The 19,853-nt window shown below is 54.2% G+C and overlaps 1 protein-coding gene across 1 annotated transcript in view; it reads right to left on the bottom strand.

Moving 5' to 3' along the window:
• Positions 1-19,853, bottom strand: part of PTPRF (protein tyrosine phosphatase receptor type F) — a 395,755-nt gene that overhangs the window by 2,797 nt on the left and 373,105 nt on the right. The window contains 8 exon segments of the mRNA XM_050901434.1: positions 1,071-1,196; positions 1,424-1,550; positions 4,067-4,245; positions 6,142-6,427; positions 7,751-7,905; positions 9,020-9,139; positions 15,594-15,769; positions 17,787-17,910. Of these exon segments, the coding sequence (XP_050757391.1) occupies positions 1,071-1,196; positions 1,424-1,550; positions 4,067-4,245; positions 6,142-6,427; positions 7,751-7,905; positions 9,020-9,139; positions 15,594-15,769; positions 17,787-17,910 (1,293 nt within the window).

Raw genomic sequence — 19,853 nt, 5'->3', positions numbered from 1 at the left:
CCCCGATAAAGGCCGAAACTTCTCGACTGCTGGAAGGAAAGAGTTAAACTAGAAGCCGCGATTTGGGGGTTGAGCTGGCCAGCCCGAGTCACATACACAGAGTGCCCCAAGTCACCTACCCCAGCTACCCGAGCCTGCCAAAAACACCTCAACCAGTGAAACCCCTCGGTTAAGAGAAGTTTCCAGACCGCTGACCCTATCTGACCACAAGACCCGATCCGACCTAGGGTATAAATGGAGCCCCGCCGGAGCGCAAATTGAGCCAGTCCTCCTCGGAGCAGCGGGTCTGCAGTCGGGGACTCTCCCCGTGGGTTGGGATGCCGCCCACAGAAACTCCTGCAGATTGAGTGCCTCACCTTATCAGTGAGTGACTGCGCATTTTGAGTCATCATTCTAAGCTTAGATTTGGCTATAGTTCGTGTAGTGATAGTACCCAACTGACATCCTGAACCTGTAAATAAGTTGCGTTTGTCGCACTGTTACGACCTAATATTCCTGTTTAACCTGGCTGTTATATCTCAATACAACACAACATTCCTGTTCGATTTGACCGTTACATTCTGATATCATTAAAGAAAATTTACTTTTAGAATATATCGCTATCTGTCTAGTATTTCTGCGACACTGAGCTGAGCAGGGCTTTGGGCCCCTGCAGGGTCTGTTGGGTCAGTGCCCTGGTCCTGTTTGGGGCCCAGCTCCACCCCAGGACCACGTTCACTGTCACACAGGGGTCCTGCGCCCGGTCAGATGCTGCACACAGAGACTCCAGGTGCAGGGGAGCCCGTGTTAAATGCTTGCCCAAGTGTGTAGCACAGGCAAGGCAGGGTCTGGTGCCGATAGGGATCCCTGAGCTGCTCACCGGGGCTGACACAGCTGGCAAGGAAGGAACTTGTGGTGAGAGGAGCAGCAGGTGGGGGGCAGCAGCCCTTTCTGCCTGCAGTGCAAGGCAGCACCTTGCTTTCCAGTTCCTCCAGGAGCTGCTGCACGCTCCCTTCACTGGCCTGGGCAGGGCAGAGGTGGGACAGAGGCATAGGAGGCAGGGGAGCTGGGGAGCCAGCAGTTGCACTCACCCTGGCATCCGTCACCTTGAACTCTCGGAGGATGTACTGTGGCATGTTGTACTCCGCCATGGGGTCCACCACGAAGTACTGGTACCGGGCAGAGCGCTCCGCGGGCCAGTACTGATGGCACTTCTCCTGTGGATGAGGAGCATGGTAAGACATTAGCACTGACAAGCTGCTGCTCCTCCCTCCCGCTCCCTGGGAGAGTATGTGGCTGTGGGGCCACAGGGTCAGCCACACGACACGCCAGCGGGAGGCTGGCTCAGAGTGGCGGGTGGTGGGGACAGACTGGGGTGAGCTGCGAGGTCGTGCCCACAGACAGCAGCCACACAGCCCCCTTCTCCCCCCAGCAGGATTCATACCCGGCCCATCTCGCGCAGCTTTGTCAACATCACCACGATGGTGGAGTTGTGCTCCCAGAGCATCCGCCAGAAATCCTCCGTCGTCTCGGCCAGCGGTCCCTGCGTGGCGATGTAGGCCTTCTGCTGCCTGCGACAAACATAATGGTGCTCAGAGCAGCTCCTGGGAGATGGGCAGCAGCTGCTCCCGGGGGCTGCTGGGCTGGGAGAGCTGGAGGCAGGGGCCCTGTGCAGCAGGGAGCAGGGCTGACAATGCAGCTGCGGGAGATGGGTCTCTAGGACCAGCCATGGACTCTAGGGGAGAGATGAGCCTGCCCAGCACGTATCTTCTAAGTGCTCCCCACAGGTGCAGTGAGCATCACCAGGTGCAGGATCCAGAAAGGCTGCTAGTCCTTGCTGGAGTGACAGTGTCCCCAGCCCAGCCTCTTGCTGCCGCTTGTCCGCAGCACTGCTGCACTGAGAGCCTTCTCTGCACCCAGGCCCACGGGAGTGGGCTGCCAGCACCCATCCAGGCTGGGAGGAGAGGCTGTGCTTCAGGATGATCCCAGCAGCACCCCCGCGTTCCTGCACTTTTACTCTCCGCAGCACCCACTGTCCCTCCCATTGCACAGGAAGACACAGAGCAACTGAATCAGGTCACCTGGATCACGCACGCCAGCTAATAACTACGGCAGTGTGGAAACAGCGAACACCGTTTCACCAGCTTCCCTGAAACTTCAAAATTTGTCCTCGTTTCCACTGCGAACCAGAGCATCTCTCAAAACGTCCTGTGTGAAAGCAGAGCTTGACCTGCCGCAGCCTGGCCCCCACCCTGAAGGAAGCACCCTTGGCGCTTTGGACTCTGAGAAGGGCCAGCTCCGGCGTGTTGGTTCTTTGGTTTGCCGGGCGCCCGGCCTGGCACGCCATGTCTCCTGCGAGAGACGGGTCTGGCGCCGCACGGGCGGCCGAGACACGGCCTCGCTTCACCACTGCGCGGCGCCGGAGCCCGCGGGACCGGGGCGGCATCCTCCCGCCGGCGTGCGTCTGGCCGCCCGTGCTGAAAATTAATGAACGTGCTGCAGGACAGCTGTAACGTGCAGGATGAAGACAGGGGCTGCTTCAAGGCGGATTTATAAGACAGCATAAAAAGCAGGGAGTCGGGGTGCAGAACGAAACCAAAGAGCTAATAAAGATGCCGCACCAGTGATGTGTGCAGGACCTTGAGCCAACTGATCTCTTTAGATAATACCGAGAAGATTGCTCGGTTCAAAGGAAAGGATGGGAAGAGATAACAGCGCTCTTTGGGGATGGGGTAGGTAGCACATGAAATGGTACCACCTGCTGTGCTGGCAGCCCTCCCTCCGTAGCATCACCAAGGGGCAAAACCAGCATCGCTCTTAATCAGCTCTGGAGCCAGGACACAGTGGCTGCAGCCCGCCTGCCTGACACCGGGCTGCCGGGGCGGGCGTGCAGGCAGGCGGCCACGTTCATGACGCAGGGCTGGATGGCTCGGAGCCACACAGGCAGGAGGGAGCAGAGGCTCCTCCGTGACAGCTTTTTTCCAGCCCCTTCATCCTTCCCCATTAATCTGCCCCATCCTGAGGGAGCCTGGCTCACTGCAGTTTTGCTGTGTTGGGATGCTCCCAGGGTTGCTCCCCTTCTGCTTCCTGCCCACTCTTGCCTCCACGTAGTCCTTCCCCCGTGAACACTTCCTGGGCTCAGCTGCTGGAGCAGGGACGGAGGCACAGAGCCACTGGCCTGGCTGCACCAACATCTGTTCCCTTTGGCAGTGCCTGCTGCTCCTGGGAGGTCACCAGCCCATAAGTAGTGTTTGGGCAGAGCTAAGCTGGAGGAGGACGGTGCCACATCCATCGCTGCATCCCCCACTCCTGCGCTGGGTGACCCTACTGCAATGGTGCACAGTGAGATGACAGGGATGAGCCTTGTATGTGCGTTGTTGGGATTTGGTCTGGATTATTGTCCGGGGATTGGCTGGGAAGGAGATGTGGCCACTGGGCTGTTTCCCTGCATTCTCCTCTCCTGGCACTTAGCATCTGAGAATGCGATGCCAGCAGTTTCATACAGAAACCATAAGTATTATTGCCCCACTAGATCTCAGTTTGTGCTTTCTAAAAGGTATCCTGGGGAGCAGAATCCGGTGATGGGCTCCCCAGTGTTCAGCACCAGCCCTCCCTGAGGATCCACAGACTCCCCCCAAAATCAAGACAAGGGACAATGAGCCTTGGGCTGCTGCCTGGATCAGCCACGCAGTGCAAGCACACTTCTACCTCTGATTGCTACAGCTAGTGAGGGGGGGCAGGTCTGCGTTAGATGCTAAAGATATAAAACACATGCCAAGCAATGCCTACGAGAAGATCCTATAAACCTCCACAGGAGGCAGCACAGCCTCCCACCTCAGCCACGTGGGCATCTGTCTACAGTAATACAAGCCAACCTGGCAGCGCTCACTCACTAGCAGTCTTCACATACTGTAACTATACACACTGGAGTGTCTGAGAAGATGGAAATAGATAAAATGCAACAAAGTGATCCCCAGCCCACCTCCAGGCAGTCAGGACCAGTCCTTGGGAAAGAGGAGAAGGCAGCTATGCCCAGGTTTCCAAGCAGGCAGGACAGGCTGGCCCAGGCACATAAGGTGGCCCTTACCTGTACCCATCTATGAAGCTGGCATTGATGTAATCGGAGCCCTCGACACCCCGGATGGGCTGCAGACAGACTCTCGTCAGCTCGTATGGCATGATGTTCACGAGGCGGTTCTTGAATTTGTTGCATGGGAGGTTGGCACTGATGAAACGTGAGGTATGTGCTTTAGAGTTGGCCAGCAGCTGAAAGAGGAGGAGACATGTCAGACCTCTGCTGGGGATGCAGCAGGCTGGGGGCAAAATCAGGACCCTGGCAGCAGGGCAGGCAGGAGTCCCTCCGGGCATGCAGCCACACTCCCTCCTCTGACCGAGGGACAGCTTTCTGGACCTGATGAAGGGCTGTGCCACCACATTACGAGGAGGCTGCACCCAGCTGCTCTATTTCACAGTAATCAGTCTGGTTTTCAGTACCGCATCGGCCCCTCTGCTGTGGCATTGCACACCTAGGCACAGCTCGGCCTCGCTGCTGGCTTTTGGTGCACGGCTGTAGGTGACAGCAGAGGGAAGAGCCTGCACTGACCCACTGGCGCAGCCCCAAAGCCACACATAGTGGAGTGGAGACCCACAGCAGCTCTCTGACCCACAAAGGGCCAGGACACGAAGCTGTGTACCTTGCTGACCCAGGGACACACACTTGGTGATGTCAGGGAAGGAAAGCTTTCCATCTTCCAACAATGTCTTGCTATTTACTTCTCAACCCAGAAGAACCCAAGAAAAATGAGAGAATTGTGACAGTTTTAGGTAAAGAAGATCTATTTTGGGTTACTGTAAGACATTTTATGGTTCTTTTTGAGCCCTGTAAACTGGAGTCATGGTAAATGTGTTACTTAGATCTGCTGGCAGAGACATTCAAACAGAAGTTCCTCTTTTTTTTTTTCCCTTTCTTTTTTATTTCTTTTTTTTTCCTTCCCCAAAAGACTCTCTTCAGCATCTCTGGAGCCATCCTTCTCTGTGTGTGGCAACTGGTCCTTGGCAGAGGCTCCCTGCAGAAGGACAGGGTTGCTCTTTGGGGAGTGATGCAGCCATGTGAGGCCCTCCCATATCCTGCTCCCCAGGGTTTCCCATGCAGTGGACACTGCCAGGGCACAGAGAGGGGCAAATTTTATTACTGTTCTAAAGAGATCCTTGGAGAAACAGCAAATTTTTGTCTTTCTTATAACAGAGTTGGTAGAGTTGAGCCTAATTCTGTGGCTCTCTTGAGCGGTTTCTCAGGGCAGGTGTCACCAGGAGATACTAATGCAGCATGTTCTACTGTCCAAAGCCCAGGAAACCAGCAGCTCTGGTAACCACAGGACAGACCTGCTCAGCTATTCCCAGTTTATGCAGAAAGTGAGTATTTTGCCTCTCCTGCTCCTTTGTCACTTGGAGGGAATCCCCAGGGTGAAGCTGTAGTGCTGCAGTTCATTTCACAGCCTGCAAGGTCTGTTGCCTCCCTGCATGAGCTATATTCCTCTGCATGAGTTCACTGGACTAATGCACCTCATCTGAGAATATGGGCGCTTACCAGAGCTCACTTCCATCTCCAAGGCTGTAATAAATATCTGCAGTTGGCATTCACAGATACAGATAGCAAAATGTGGGCTCGGCTTCTTAAAAACAGTCTGCCTTAAAACACTGCCTTCACCAATTCTAGACACTGAGGCTTGGTGTTGAGGTGGTTAAAAGATAACAGAGCTCAGCATTGAAGAAATGAGACTATAAACGTCTCACATTTAAATTGGAGCCGTTTCCAGACAAGTTGTTCACAGTTGTATCACTAACATGATCTGCATCTGATTTCAGATGCAGCTCCCGCCACACAGTGAACCTAGAGCAGAACGTGCTGCTGAGAACTGCGCATCCATCTGCCTTTTATACCCTCCCCAGAAGCTGCCAATGCAGGGGGGACCATGGCCAACACAAGCTTTACAATTCAAATGTATTTTAAAATCACTGCCTACATGGTTTAGAAACACACAAAAGAATAACTGTAATGATCCACGGCTCTCCTCTCCCCACCCCTGGACGAGTGGCCCAGTGGGGCTGTGTGGGCTGAGACAAGGCACCGGGGAAGGGGGGTGCTGGGGCTCTGCCACCAACCTTGAATTCCAGCTCCATTGCAGTAACGCTTTCGCCTGGTGGCACCTGGGTCAGCTTCTGGATGTGAGCAAAGAGGTTGCGTGCAGGCACCTCGGTATTGCCACATGTGGCTGCCTCCAGCAAGGCCTCGTGGATGAAGATGTACTGGTCCTCTGTCTGCACCATGTAGTTGCGCTGAGAGCGCATGCATGTCACGTGGCCATAGATGTCCACGGTCTTCTCATGCTTCATCCGCTCCAGCATGGCATCAATGACAATGAAGCAACCAGTTCGGCCCACGCCGGCACTGTGGGAACAAAGCACATGGCCTGAGATGACATTCTCTCCTACAGATGCCACGCAAGCTCTGCCCTTGCTTAAGGGAGCACCCAGAGCACCCAAAAGGGGAGTAAAGGCTGCCTCCCCACACTGAGGGCTGACAAGCTGAGCCCCAAACAAGAGGTGACAGGAGGAGCGAGGGAGAGAGGCACTGGAGAATGTGGGAGGGTACTCAGCCCCTCTGCTGTCCCCCTTTCACTGATGGAGCAGAAACGACATGGTGTCACTCTGCTGGTCCCTGCGGTGGCTGGCAGCACCTCCGCAAGGGAAGGAGAAATGTGTTTAACAGGCAGGAGAGTGACAGCGTACATGTGCATGAAGTCAGAAGACCTGAAGTCCAGGCTGGGCCCTGGCACCAGTGAAGCCCATAATTTCAAGCCTGCTTGTCCCCTAACCTGGCTCACTGTTTCCTAACCCATAAAACAAGGGCAGCCAGCCCGAGAGAGGAAAGCAGAAAGGTGAGGTCACGCATGTCAGTGCTGAGCCCTTTGCTCAAGCACTGGATGCCTCTCCATGTCTGTTAGAAGGGCAGTAGCAATCCCCAAACTACTCACCCTGAGAGCACCCTGAAAACAACAGACATGCTGTCGTGACATGTAAACACAGGCAGAGAAAGGGAGCTAGACATTTCCTCATTTATGGTGCAAGTCAGATCCTTAACAGGCTTTAATACAGCTTGTTTGTGTGTTAATTATACCCCACTCCCATCTGAAACAGAGCATGAAAGAAGAGCATTAAACACTGCTGGTAAGGCGTATGCTGGAACAGCAATGATGGAGTGGTTTGTTCAGTAATAGTCCCCACTTGGCTGGTATAGATAAATCTTGCCTGGATAAGATGCTGAGCCGTAGCAGACTAATATTTTGCTTAAAGAGCTGCTGTTCTACCCTGCGAAAGAGTTCTACTGTAAATACTATGTATGAATGTTTGTAGAGTTCACTGCATGCGTGTCTGTCAATGATGTGCCTCTGAGAGGTACCACCTACTTATGCTGGGCACAGATCAGTTCATTTTTAAATGGTACTTGCAGTTTTGCAGGAAAAAGTGTTTTCTGAGGCTCTCCATAGAGTAGTGCTGTTTAATCTGACAGAGCAGTAGCAATACAAATGTCACCACTGCATTACCGCTGCTGGTTGCTGTCCTGTTCCCAGCCCAAGCATGCAGTGCAGGTTATGCTACTGTGAAACCTTTTCCGCAGAAACAGGAGACTTCACTTCTGGCTGGACAGGTTAAAGCTCCTGCAGCCAGAAGGCATGTGCCCACGTGCAGCTTTGCAAACACACAGTCCTACCTGCAATGGACAACCATGGGCCCAGCATCTGGTGGGTTACAGGCCTTGACCCGTCGCAGGAAAGCTAGGATCGGGGTGGGGTATTCTGGCACCCCGTGATCCGGCCAAGCCATGAACTGGAACTGTCGCAGCTCTCGCTTCTCACTGGAGCCATTCTGTTGAAGACAAAGAGGAGTCGTTTTGCATGAGAACAGTCTCATCCTAGGCCGGGAATGCACTGACGGGGTAACAAGGTACCCAACTGGCTGGGTAACAACAGGCACGTAATGCTGTGCGTGATCATGCATGTATTGGGCTTTTGCCACTGAAAATTTGGAGGCCAAATGTAGGCTTCTTGCAAGGCTTCTATACCCATAGATGCTCTGTGGAAAGCCAGCTGATACAGAGAGCAGAGCAGCTTTGTGGGAGTGGAGCAGACTGAAGGGAAGGTGAAAGACTCCTTTCTGCACAGCATAGGGTCACTACCTGCGTACTCACTGCACATTCAGGGAAAAATGGGCATCGGGCATGGAAGGGCCCCAGCAGCCAGTTCCCTCCCTGCTCCTCTGCATTGTGGGTCTCTGGGATGGCTGATCAGCCTGTGTCTGCAGAGACTGTCCTGCTCCTGTCTGTTGTGGCTGAGTGATCTATGCAGCAATGCAGTAGGACTGGCTGGGTGACTGCTGGGGGTGAGATGCCTTCCTGGGGCGTGAGTGTGTCCCCATCGCACGATGCTGTGCTCTCTCTGCTGGTGTGGCCGGGACCCAGTCACGCACAGAGGCAGCCCGCTGCAAAGCCTATTTGCATTGCCGTGACATGCTGCCGCTAGCACTGCCCCAAGGGATTTCCAAACACTAATGAGGTACACAGCAGGCAGGAGAGAAGGGCACGCGCACACATCAGCACGCCCCCTCCATTTGCATTATTAGTGACAAGAGCGCTAAAAATTCACTGCTTCCCATGTTGTCCCTCTAATGGGAGGACAGCTGTTACATGCGCACTCGCCAGAGGCAAGCACAGCCCCTGCTCTGGGGGCCATCACAAGGTCTGAATGCATAGAGGAGAGCATCAGGTATCCTGGCCAAAATCCAGTGGTGGCCAGACGCACAGCCTGCAGCCGGTCTCCCACTGCAGCCCAGCTGTGAGAAATGGCCCACGTGTGGACTAGCCACACGCTTCGCCAAGCCAGGCACAGCTGGCAGCCCCTGCCTGGGAGCTGTGCAGCACCCTGCAGCATCGGGGAGCGGCTCTGCATTACCTGCAGCAGGAAAAGCCCAGCCAGCGCCATACCTTGTACAGTGCAAAGGTGCGGACAGTGTAGGTCGCCAGCTCGACTGTGTCCAGCAGGGTCACCTGGATCATCCCATAGGTTTCTGTACCCCGGCTCGGCCAGTACTGGTCACACTTCACCTGTGGGGAGGAGAGGAGAAAGGGTCAGTGCTTGACTGCTGGCTGGGGCATTTCAGGTGAGGAACAGGGCTCTGCCCTTCAAAGGGTAAAGACAGAAAAGAGTTACTGTGTAGGGGGGCCCGAAACACCCAGATTTCCTTCTCCCAGAGTGTCCTAATCCCCAGCAGAAAGGCAGCACACCCTGGGCTCCTTTCCGCAAGATTCACCTTCAAAGAGGGATTTTTTTTTTTTCCTGGACCCACTGGCGGGAAGCGGCTAAGGGGGCCAGGCCACCAGACACAGCAGCAAGAGCAGCACCAGGTATGAAGACAGTGTGCAGCAATTGCTAGCAGTGATTTGTGCCTGCTGTAATTTTTCTTCTCTGCCTCCTGTTTGGGAAGATGGAGGTCTTCGGGGCTGTGCTTGCAGCACCCCCCTGTCTGAGCTTCACCTGGATGGAGAGAAGGTCAGCAGCCACGGGTTGGTGGGAGGAGAGCTGGTGAAGCAGGGCAGGGGAAGCAAGCGGTGGTTTCTTTGGGGAAGGCTCTGCTCGAAGGGCAGCCAAGGTGAGTGTCCTGGTTTCAGCTGGGATAGAGTTAATTTTCTTCTTAGTGGCTGGAACAGTGCTGTGTTTTGGATTTAGTGTGAGAATAATGTTGATAACACTCTGATGTTTTAGCTGTTGCTAAGTAGTGCTTATCCTAAGTTAAGGATTTTTCAGTTTCCCATGCTCTGCCAGCAAGCAGGTGTGCAGGAAGCTGGGAGGGAGCAGAGCCAGGACAGCTGACCCAAACTAGCCAAAGGGATATTCCATACCATGGAACGTCATGCCCAGTATATAAACAGGGGTGAGTTGGCTGGGAGGTGTGGATTGTGGCTTTGGCATCGGTTAGCGGGTGAGCAATTGCATTGTGCATCACTGGTTTTTTTTCCTTTTTTTTCCCTCTTCTTTTTTTTTTGTTATATTCTTTTTCATTACTATTATTATATTTCATTATTATTATTGTTAGTATTATATTTTACTTTAGTTATTAAACCATTCTTATCTCAACCCATGCGTTTTACCTTCTTTCCCGATTCTCCTCCCCACCCCACTGGGAGCGGTGGTGCTTAGCTGCGTGGTGCTTAGCTGGTGGCTGGGGTTAAACCACGACAGTGAGGGAGGTGCAGCCTGTATCCCCACCAGCTCCCTGCTAACCCAGCCCAAAGTCCTTGACCCACAGCACTGAGCTGACACAGGACACAGCTCTGAGTCCAGCACGGTACCCAACAATACAACGACAGGCACTACCTTTCCCCGTGACATCCGCAGCGCACAGGGTGCCCCTGCCAGCGTGGCCCTCAGGCAGCAAACCACCCTCATGAAAGACGGGACACAGCCCACGCCAGGCCTCCAGCCTGGATGCTGTGTTCACAGGGCTGACCCTGCCACCCTTTCTGCATTGCTGTAGGCTCAAGTGCATTGAGCATCCCTGAGAGACGCCAACGTGCCCTTCTGGCAGGTGGTGCATCCCTGGAAATCTATGTCTCCCAGGTGTTTCAAAAACTGCTCCGCAGCAAGGTACAAATGCCAGCTCAGACACAGACACAACTTGTTCTCCCTCTAGGAGAAGACACAGACTGTGGCCAAATGATCCCTTCAGCCCCTTCCTGCAGGCAGCACTGTCCCATCACAAAAACACCGCTGCTTCCTAGAGACCCCCTGCCCTGCAGCATCCTTTATATCCCCCTCCCAACTCCGCAGACAGAGCACTTCATGCTACTGGTCATGGCTCCTGCTGCAGCCCACTTGGCAGAGAGCCCTCACACATCCCCAGGGCCCCATCCCTCTGCCCCTTTCATCTCCCTGTGCATCCCTCCTTGCTCACCTGCTGATGCCCTCCTCCTCCTCCTCCTCCTATTCACAGCTCAGCGTTTGCAAACTACTCCTCCAGTTTTGTTCTCTCCAGCCCCGAGCTCCCTATTTAATTTGGCACCCTGAGCATCCCTATTTCATCTGACACCCGGCTCCCCCACCCCGCAGAGCTGTGGTGTCTGGCTGACAGGAGGAAGACTTCATTCCCACCCATGTGCACTGCACCGAAAATGGTTTCCCGCCCTAGGAGAGAGGAGTGAATGGAAGATCATCTGTGCTTGTCAAGGAATAGTAAACTTAATTATTAGCCGAGCGTGTTTACAGGGGAATGTGTGGGAAGGGAAACAACAGGCTTAATTAGAAATCAATGAAGTTCTGCCTTTTAATTGAAGGCACTTTAAGCAGGGTGGGGCTTGTGAGAGCTAAGAGCCCTCATCCTGAGTGTGGCAACCTGGGGTCAGAGGGATGCATCTGTCCCTGCTTTTTTGGGGTTTGCTCTCAGTAAATCCTGCCCTGGCAGAAGTCCCTAGAACAAGGCTGCCTGATGGGGTACTGCAGGCGCCTGCGTGCCCAGAGCAGCTCCACTGCCTCCTGCCCGGGGTCTCCTGCTGTTCAGGCTGCTGTGCTGCCTTGGATCTGTGTTCTCAGTGCGGCAGGCCCTGCACAAATCTCAGAAGATTTCTCTTCCTCGCTTGGCACAGAGCAGCCCGTTATTTTACGCTGACTAGCTGCAGAGTGAACAACTCAGAGGTCACAAACCTTATTTCACAACTAAACTGATCCTATCCTCACAAGCGGGTGGCAGCTGCATCTCCAGCCACCTGAGTTTGCCTTGCCTGGCTCGGGGATGATGTAACCCCTCTCTAAAGGAGGTGAGGGGAGGGCAGAATGGCATCCTGCAAATGCTGGGGACAGCCGTTTGCTGTGTCACCCTTGGTGTGGTTTGCAGGAGATGTTGCAGGGGAGCAGCACAGCATGTCCCCGTGCCTGAGCCCACACCTCGGGGAGAGCGGCCCTCTCCTACCACACACATGCTACAGGGCCGTGTGTGCTCGAGCACAAAACAAACTTCAGAGGAGTTCCCTGTGTGGGATAATAGCAGCGCCTGGGCTGGTAATTGAAAATTATTTATTCATGACCAGATAAGAGTCAGTCACATTTTCTGCCAAATTTACCCATAATGTTTATGCCCCATTTTCAAGCTCTGTAAATTTTATGCTGAAGCTGATGCACTGTGGCACTAAAGCAGATAAGAGATGTTTTCTTCTGGCAGTGCTTGCTTCTTATTAACTTAAGGAGCACAGTAATGTCCTGAACAGCCATTTATTGCAGCTTTGCTGAGTGGTTCCTGTCCCTCCCCTTTGATGCCCTGTGCCCAAGAGCAGCCGGGCACCTCTCCTCAGCTTGAGAGCTGTGCTCTGCTCTCGGCCCGGCTCGCAAGCTCCAGATGGCATCACTGCCAGCGAGAGGGCTGGAGTGGGACATGGCTGCCAGGCTGCTCTTCCCCAGAGCCCTTGAGCACCAGCCTCTTTGCACCCCTGCCTGGGGACACGAAGTGCCAGGGGAGATCACATCCAGGGATGACTGCTTGGTGCTCTGGGCTGGGACAGAACAAGCCATGGTGCTGCTCTGGGAGACCTCGCTCTGCCGGGCTCCTGGGGATAGCCCAGGGTAGGAGAAATCCTGCTTTAATACCTCTCTCGTGCAACACACCCCGGCTGCGACACGCCACACTCACAGCTTCGGGAAAGCTAATCTAAAACGTGTTTCTGAACTGCCACCAAATGATTCTGAAACTGATTGTAAAGCTTTGAAGGCAGCTAAATTGCACAGTCCAGCCATTTCTATCCTTTATGTGCCTCTCACTTTGTGAAAACATGAAAAAGGGAGGATGATTTGGACCATCAAGCCAGCTGAAATTGCAGACCATAAAAGCTGATGCTCTTTAAAGATTTTTTTCCCCCTGCAGCTCAGGAGCCCTTTAAAGCAGTGTCACCCCTACAGGGCTGCAAAGCTGCTGCTGGTCCCAGTCGGCTTATCTACACACAGCACTGCTGAGGGGGACTTGGGCAGCTCGCTTGGGAAGGAGGCAGAGCCTGCTCTGTGCTAGGCATCTCGCCATGCTGGGCATCACGCCACCCCGCTGCCCACCCCAGGCTCTGCAGCTGGAGAGACAGTCCTGTGCCTGCACTGAAGCCCCTGGGCAAGGGACTTTCAAGCAAGGTCACCCATGGGTAACGCTGTGACACCATGTGACTGCCTAGATCAGTGCTGTTGCACAGCAGTGTGAACATCAGCAGGCAGCAATGCTGCAGGGACCCAAGGGGATGCATCAGAAGAGGTCTGAAGGCTCTGGAGTGGAGTAAACTGTAAAACAGTGACTCATGCTGAAAGCTGGGAGCAACGGGCAGTGACTGGGATCTTCCTTGGTCCCAAAAAGGTGTGTTCCTGAGTGAGCTCTAGCCATCACCAAAGGGGCATGAGGAAAAGCAGAGCAGGAAGGTGGCTGAAAGCCATCCTGCCTTGGAAGATGCTGGAGGAGCCAACAAAAAACCCAGAGAAAATAATCTCCCGCAAGTCCGCATCCCAGCTCCCCACCAGGGCCCTCCTATAAGTGGGTGCCCTGGGGCACCTACAGGGTCCAGCAACATATCCAGGGAAGCCCTTGCTGTGTAGGGCTGGTTTGACTCAGGAGTGGCCGGGCTTCCCCACTGCCTCCCCTGGCAACCCACCTCTCGCACAGTGCCTGAGAAAACTGCCCATTTCTCCTTAGTGCCGGGGATGTACCAAAGAGCCAGCAGGGCATGGGCAGGCAGTGTCGGGGGTGAATGCTGGGGTCTGGGTCCAGTCAGGTCAGCCTAGAGCCCCTGGGCAGCCCACCCGGTCAGGCAGGCTGCCTGCAGCTTCTGTGAAGGCTCTGGTCACCCCCTGCCCATGACAGGGATTCACGGTGCCCGTCCTGTCACCAAAAGCCTGACCACACGCACCGTATTTGGGACAGAAACCAATACTGCAGGAGGTAATTGCAGGATGACATGACAGGGAGCATGTTGGGGGGAGATAACGCATGGCTCAGCAGCACAGGCATCTCAGGCAAAGACACGTGCCTGTGGGGTCAAATGAAACCTGTTATCTTTGAGAAACATGCACCTTGGAGTGCCTTCCCATAACTAAGCAGCCCAGAAGTGAGTCAGGACTCTGGGCATGGATTTACCTGGCAACCTAAAAGGGCTTTTTCTCATACTTCAAATATACGCTCCATCACTGAAATGTGAAGGCACCAAGAAAGTCCCCATATAACCCCCAGCTGCAGAGAGCAGTTGATCAGCAGCTTCTGATCTTGCTTAGCCCATGTGCCAAGCCCTGAGCTGCAGGACAGGTCAGGTTAATTTATCTCCCTGTTTGAGATGGGGTGGGTGACGGTGGCCATCGGACAGAGCAGGCAGGGCTGCGCAGCGGGAAGCACAGTGCAAAGCTGGGGTTGGATCTCTAGAGGCAGCTTGTCTCCGAGGAACACTATTTTTCCCTGCAGGCTGTAGGGCATTTGTAGAGCCAGGGAAGCCCATGAACAAAGCCTATTTTTGTACATGCAGGAAAAGCAGATCTGTTTTGCCACGGTGATCGGTTGTTCCAGCTGCTTCCTCCGAGCCAGCGTGGGCTAGGACACCCCTGCGAGCATTTCGGTGCTAAAGCTTTGAAACGGAGGGAGAGCATGCGGGCAAAAGTTTTAACTAAACCCAAACTTGACAGTTTCTGCTTCTCAAGAACAAGCTTACTGGGCTAAAAATAACCAGTGCTTCACAGCTTGAGTGCACAACTCCTTCTCCTGCTGTTGGCATGGCAACACTAAAATATTCTGCAAGTACAAATGCTCACTGCTAAAATTTTACTTTTAGGAACAAATCGAATCACGAGATGGAGAAGCTGCCCCCTGCTTCGGCAGGCTTTGCCTGAGGGGTGCATCTGGGCATGGGAACACTTCGGTCACAGCTTACGAACTCCTGCTTCAGGAGCTGAGTAAGAACCTCTGTCACGAGACACCACAAGCATCATCTGCAGCGACGGCTCCTGCTCCTTCCTCTTCACCTCGTGCCTTCCCCATGGTTTGCAGGCAGCTTTGCATTTATTACATCAGAATATCTAATCTTGGCAGTATGAGACGATCGTTTGTACATGTTGTCATTGGACAAGGCACAAATGAGTCTTGTTATTGCAATGAAGCCCTGTCAGGCTGCAGGATGCTGCTGATACCACCTACCCACTGCAGCTTCTCAGCTTCTGGGACGCAGCCCCCAGGCTTTCAGGGACTGTCAACGCTCTCCATCTCAGAGCTTTCCTTTCTCCCTTTGGTGTGAGTGATGTGGGCAGGGAAAGGATGGGAGTGCATGCAGACACGCAGGCAAGACAGGGGTTAACAAGCAGCACAGTGACAGGAGGTTTTGCCACCCTTTTGCCCCACAGGGATATGCTTACAAGGCACTTGTTGCTGGGCTGCCTGCAACAGTGAGCCACACCACTGGACCCGCCTCTCCCTGGATGCCCTTCCTCTGTAAAGTGTTCCCATCCCTCTCTCCTGCCCCCACCACCAGCTCCAGAAAAGAGAGGAAGCACACACTGTACCCTGGACTTCTCCTCCAGCCTGGTCATCATGACTATAGTTGCTGTTCTCTGTTCCCACACCATCCTCCAGAAGTCGCTGAGGGTTTCTGGCAGAGGTCCCTGCGTTGCGATGTAGGCGTTCTGCTTCCGATACCCATCAATGTAATTGGCATTGATGTAATCACTGCCTGGGACCCCTGCAGAGAAAGAGGGCAAAGTGTTACTCCAGGGGCAGCCCATGACCCTTTGCCTATTGCTCTTCTGGGCCCTGCATGCAGGGGAAGAGGCTGGCATGTTCACAAGGTTTTTGGTAAGTCTCCTTTACAGGGTGACGCCGCCAGAATCTCTCCCAGGGATCCTGCAAAGGACAGGGATGGTGCCTGAACACAAAGAAGAACCCTTTGTAACTCCCACATTAATGCAACAAGCCGGCAGCACCAAAGCAGAGAGACAGCTGCCACCCGCACACAAAGGGAAATTCACAGGCAGGAATATTAAGGAGCTCGTTTGGCCCCAAGCAACTGATTGAAATAATTGTCTTAAATTCACCAGCTATTTGTTATGGTCCTACAGTACCTTTTAAAAATGAGGCTACTTCATTAGCTTGTCTCTGTCAGCAGGGGATGTCAGGCAGGGATGTCCTCCCATCCCTCTGGCAGGGACAAGTACCCCAGAGGAGCCAGAGGCCTTCCTCCCACCACCACTGAAACCCTCCTCAGTGTGAGACCCCCCTCTGCTGCCTGCTGGCAGAGACTGCTCCAGCTCCCACTCTGCTTCCACCACTTTAAGGAAAGGACTTTCTTGTAAAGGCCTTTAAAATGCAAACACACAGTTACTAAAATAAATGTGGCAAAGCAGAGGCTTGGGGTTGTTTCCAAACCCTGCTCAGCATGGGCTGCCTGGGCTGCAGGGAGGGAAAGCAGCAGAAATCTCCTTGTCTCCCAAGGAGAGTGCATCTGCATTTCATTAGAGGAAGGAAATAAAGCTGGGGGTCTTCCCCTCGCCCTTTTGTCCTGGGGAATTTTCTACAGGTCCCAGTAGTCTCCAGCAGAAACAAAGTGCTGGCGGCTCTGGGGGAGCAGCAGCAGCTGGAGTGCAGCGCCCGGCTCCCTTGGCAGGGGCGGCAGGGACCTGGCAGGGCACTTCGGGAACGGTTCCCAGGAAGACATAGACACTACTTAGAGCAACTGAGTCAGGCTGGAAAACAGGGATTCCCGCATGTGCTCACCCCACAGTTGTCTAACAGGGTTTGCCCATGATCAGGCATGCCAGGCCTTCGCATAGCTGCTGCTGCTTAACAGGCCTTGCTGTGAGGGACTGTTTGGACCCCCTCCTCCTCCACTGAGGATGAGTGGTGCATTAGCATTAGAAAAGACTCTTCCATCCCAAGAGAAAGGACACTAGTGACTGCAAGGCCACCTCTTTGCAAAGCCAGGCCCCAGTCCCTTCCCCAAGCAGGACTGCATTGAATTAGCTGCATCTTCCTCATCCCCCATGAATGGGCTCAGTTCTGGTGTGCAGAGCTGAGTGCTGATTTATAGAACAGTGGCAACGGGTGAGCCTGGGCTTCGGTACCTGGGCTCCAGCTCCTCTGTGTGCAAAGGCACTGCAAAGCAGGCACCGAAAGCATGTATTAGCCCAGATTCCAGAGATGTGGGGCTGGTTCTTGGAGCCATGGGGGTCAGTGCTATGAACACCAGGGCCCAGTGCATCTCCCGTGGAGCACAGGGACGTGTGGAACCTGGTGTCGCAGGGGAAGGGCCACCCCTCATGCTATGCAGCTATGGGCACTTACTTGGGAGCAAACACCGACAAGTCCCAGAGGAAGATACCGGCCCTGCAGTTGTGTTGGGACAGAGGGTGGTAGGGCTAACAGTGCCATGTCTCACCATGTGCTGAGGAAGGCAGCTGAAGTCACACAGCGGGGCCAGCAGTGAGAAGGGAGGCTGCTGGGACAGACATGTCTGCCGGCACCAGCAGTAGCAAGAAGCAACCACACGGGGCACACTGCTCTGAGGACATTGGGAAAGCAGGGACAGCTCTGCAGAGCCATTCCTCTCTTCTTGCCAGCCAGAACACCCATTTGCCCACGCTGATGCTGGATATGTTTCTTGGTGTTTGCCCCTGCTCGACTGAGAACAGGGAAAAAGATGGTCTCCTACTACAGACAGGATCAGCCGTTTACTGGGGTGCCCGCTCCAGAGTCAGTCTTACCATCGATGGAGGTCAGGATGACACGTGAGTGGTCATAGGCAATCACGTTTGCATAGCGGTTTTTCGGTTTATTCACTTCCAGGTTGGAGTTCTCCCAGGTGAACTGCTGCCCTGGATCAATGGACTGTGGAGAGAAAGAGAGGGCGGGAGTCAGGAGTGGTTACAGCACAGCGGGACGCTGCAGCACATGTGCGTTTCAGTCAGGAAATCTGCATCTCCCTGCACACCTCTCCCCAGGCTAGATGCAGCTTCCATGGGTGTCCCCAGCAGCAGTGTCAAGCCAGACCACACCAAAACCCAGTCCCCAGTGGGACCTGTCTCCCGTGACCTGCAGGTGAAGCAGCCCCTCACTAGGGCAGCCTGCTGCAGATGAGCCTTCACCTCCATTCTTGCTGTGTGCTCATCCTTTCCTCTGGAGCTATCCATCAGCAGAAATTTGGTCTTGTGCCAGGACTTCACAGCGACCTCACTGCGCAGTTCTTAACCTAGTGGTTTTATTAGCTGTTGAAGTGCAGTCTCCTGAAATATAGCAAGCCCTGGGTGTCTTGAGCCCCAGGAGCTTTGGGTATTAGTGTCCTGCAAGACAGCCTATGAGCTTTTGCCAGGGAATAGTCATGAAAATTGATAGGTTACTATCCACTGCTCCAGCTACTTATGCAATGTAAACATCTCTCGTTTGAGTTAATAGAGTGACAAGGAACTATAAACCTGGAGAAGAGACGTGGTTATAAATCTTGGCCAAAGGCCCGCACGCTATGCAACTACCTGAAAAGCACGCATCCCAATCCCACCTGCATCCTGGCCTTGCACACCCAATGCTTCTCCCACAAGCCATGTGCTGGTGCACATGATGCATGGCTCCTCCACAGCCAGGCAGCTCCTTCCCAAAGCCTTTCCTGTTGTCTTTGTCCATGCACAAAACAAGGTGAAAAAGGACCATCCCCAAAGCACCCCTCCGAGATGTCTGAGAGATACGTGAGGCACCCAGATAAGACAGCTGCCTCATGCAGGGACTTGCTCTGCACATGCAGCCCTGGGCAAGCCCGAGGCAGGCAGTTACAGCAGAAATCAGTCATCCCATGAAGTCCCTCCCCCTCAAAATTGCCAACACAGTCAAAGCCTTCTTAAAATCATGTTCCAGCTTAGGGTCCCTGAAGCTTTGCTGGCCCACAGGCAAAAGTATTGAGCAAACTGTGGCCAGGGGAAGCACCACACGTTATTCTCTCTGCAGGCATCCACATTCATCGCTTGGCAGAGAGCCATGTCAGAAGGTTTCTCAGGCAGTAAAACGCCTGTGAGTCTGTCAGCTCTGGCTCAGCTGTGAGCAAAAGGCTGAGCTGGGAAGCACAGCTCCCTGACTGGGCTGACCTCGACGGCCCTCACCGTCCCTCTGCTCAGCCCCATCAACCACCACCTGTGTGCAAGGTGACACCCATCGCTGTCCCCTACTCTCCTGCGCTGTTGAGCAGGCACTTCCCAAGCAGCTGGCAGGGGGTGGAGGTACTCAGCTTGGGTACAGTGCGCAGGCACTGCCTGCATCGCTGCACCGGCCCTGAGGGCTTTGCGGCACACGCAGGGCATGGGCAGCACTGTGCCAGGTGGCAGTTGCCCATCCCCACGTGTGACCCACGCCGCCAGCCCTCCCCGCAGCAGCAGGCTGCCCACAGGCAAGAGAGGCCAGCGCTGACGAAAACGCGCAGGAGGATGTGACATCACAGCGATGCTAATAGGTAGTTTGGGAAATGTAGGATGTAAATAGACATTTCCTACAGAAAACCTGTAATTTTCTATTATCAGCATAATAAGCAGGCAGCAGCAGTGCTCAGAGGCACTGCAGCAGGGATGGTGGGAGTGGAGACCGCAAGCACCACTTCTGGCTGGAAGCCCACTGGCCTGGCTGCCACGGCCCCTGCACACTCCTCTGCCCAGGCACAGAGACATCCCAGCACAGCTCATGGCTCTCTGGGGCACTTCACTTCGTTCAGGCACCTGTATTTTGTTTTCAGGGTAGGCTGCTCACTGAATCAGCTCTTTGGATGCTCTCTTCCCTCAGCTGTGTGGCAGGGT

Source organism: Gymnogyps californianus, chromosome 8 (genome assembly GCF_018139145.2).
Source record: "Gymnogyps californianus isolate 813 chromosome 8, ASM1813914v2, whole genome shotgun sequence".
Lineage (NCBI taxonomy): Eukaryota > Metazoa > Chordata > Aves > Accipitriformes > Cathartidae > Gymnogyps > Gymnogyps californianus.
Note: the sequence above shows the minus strand (reverse complement) of the source record. Positions and strands in the feature narration are given on the sequence as shown.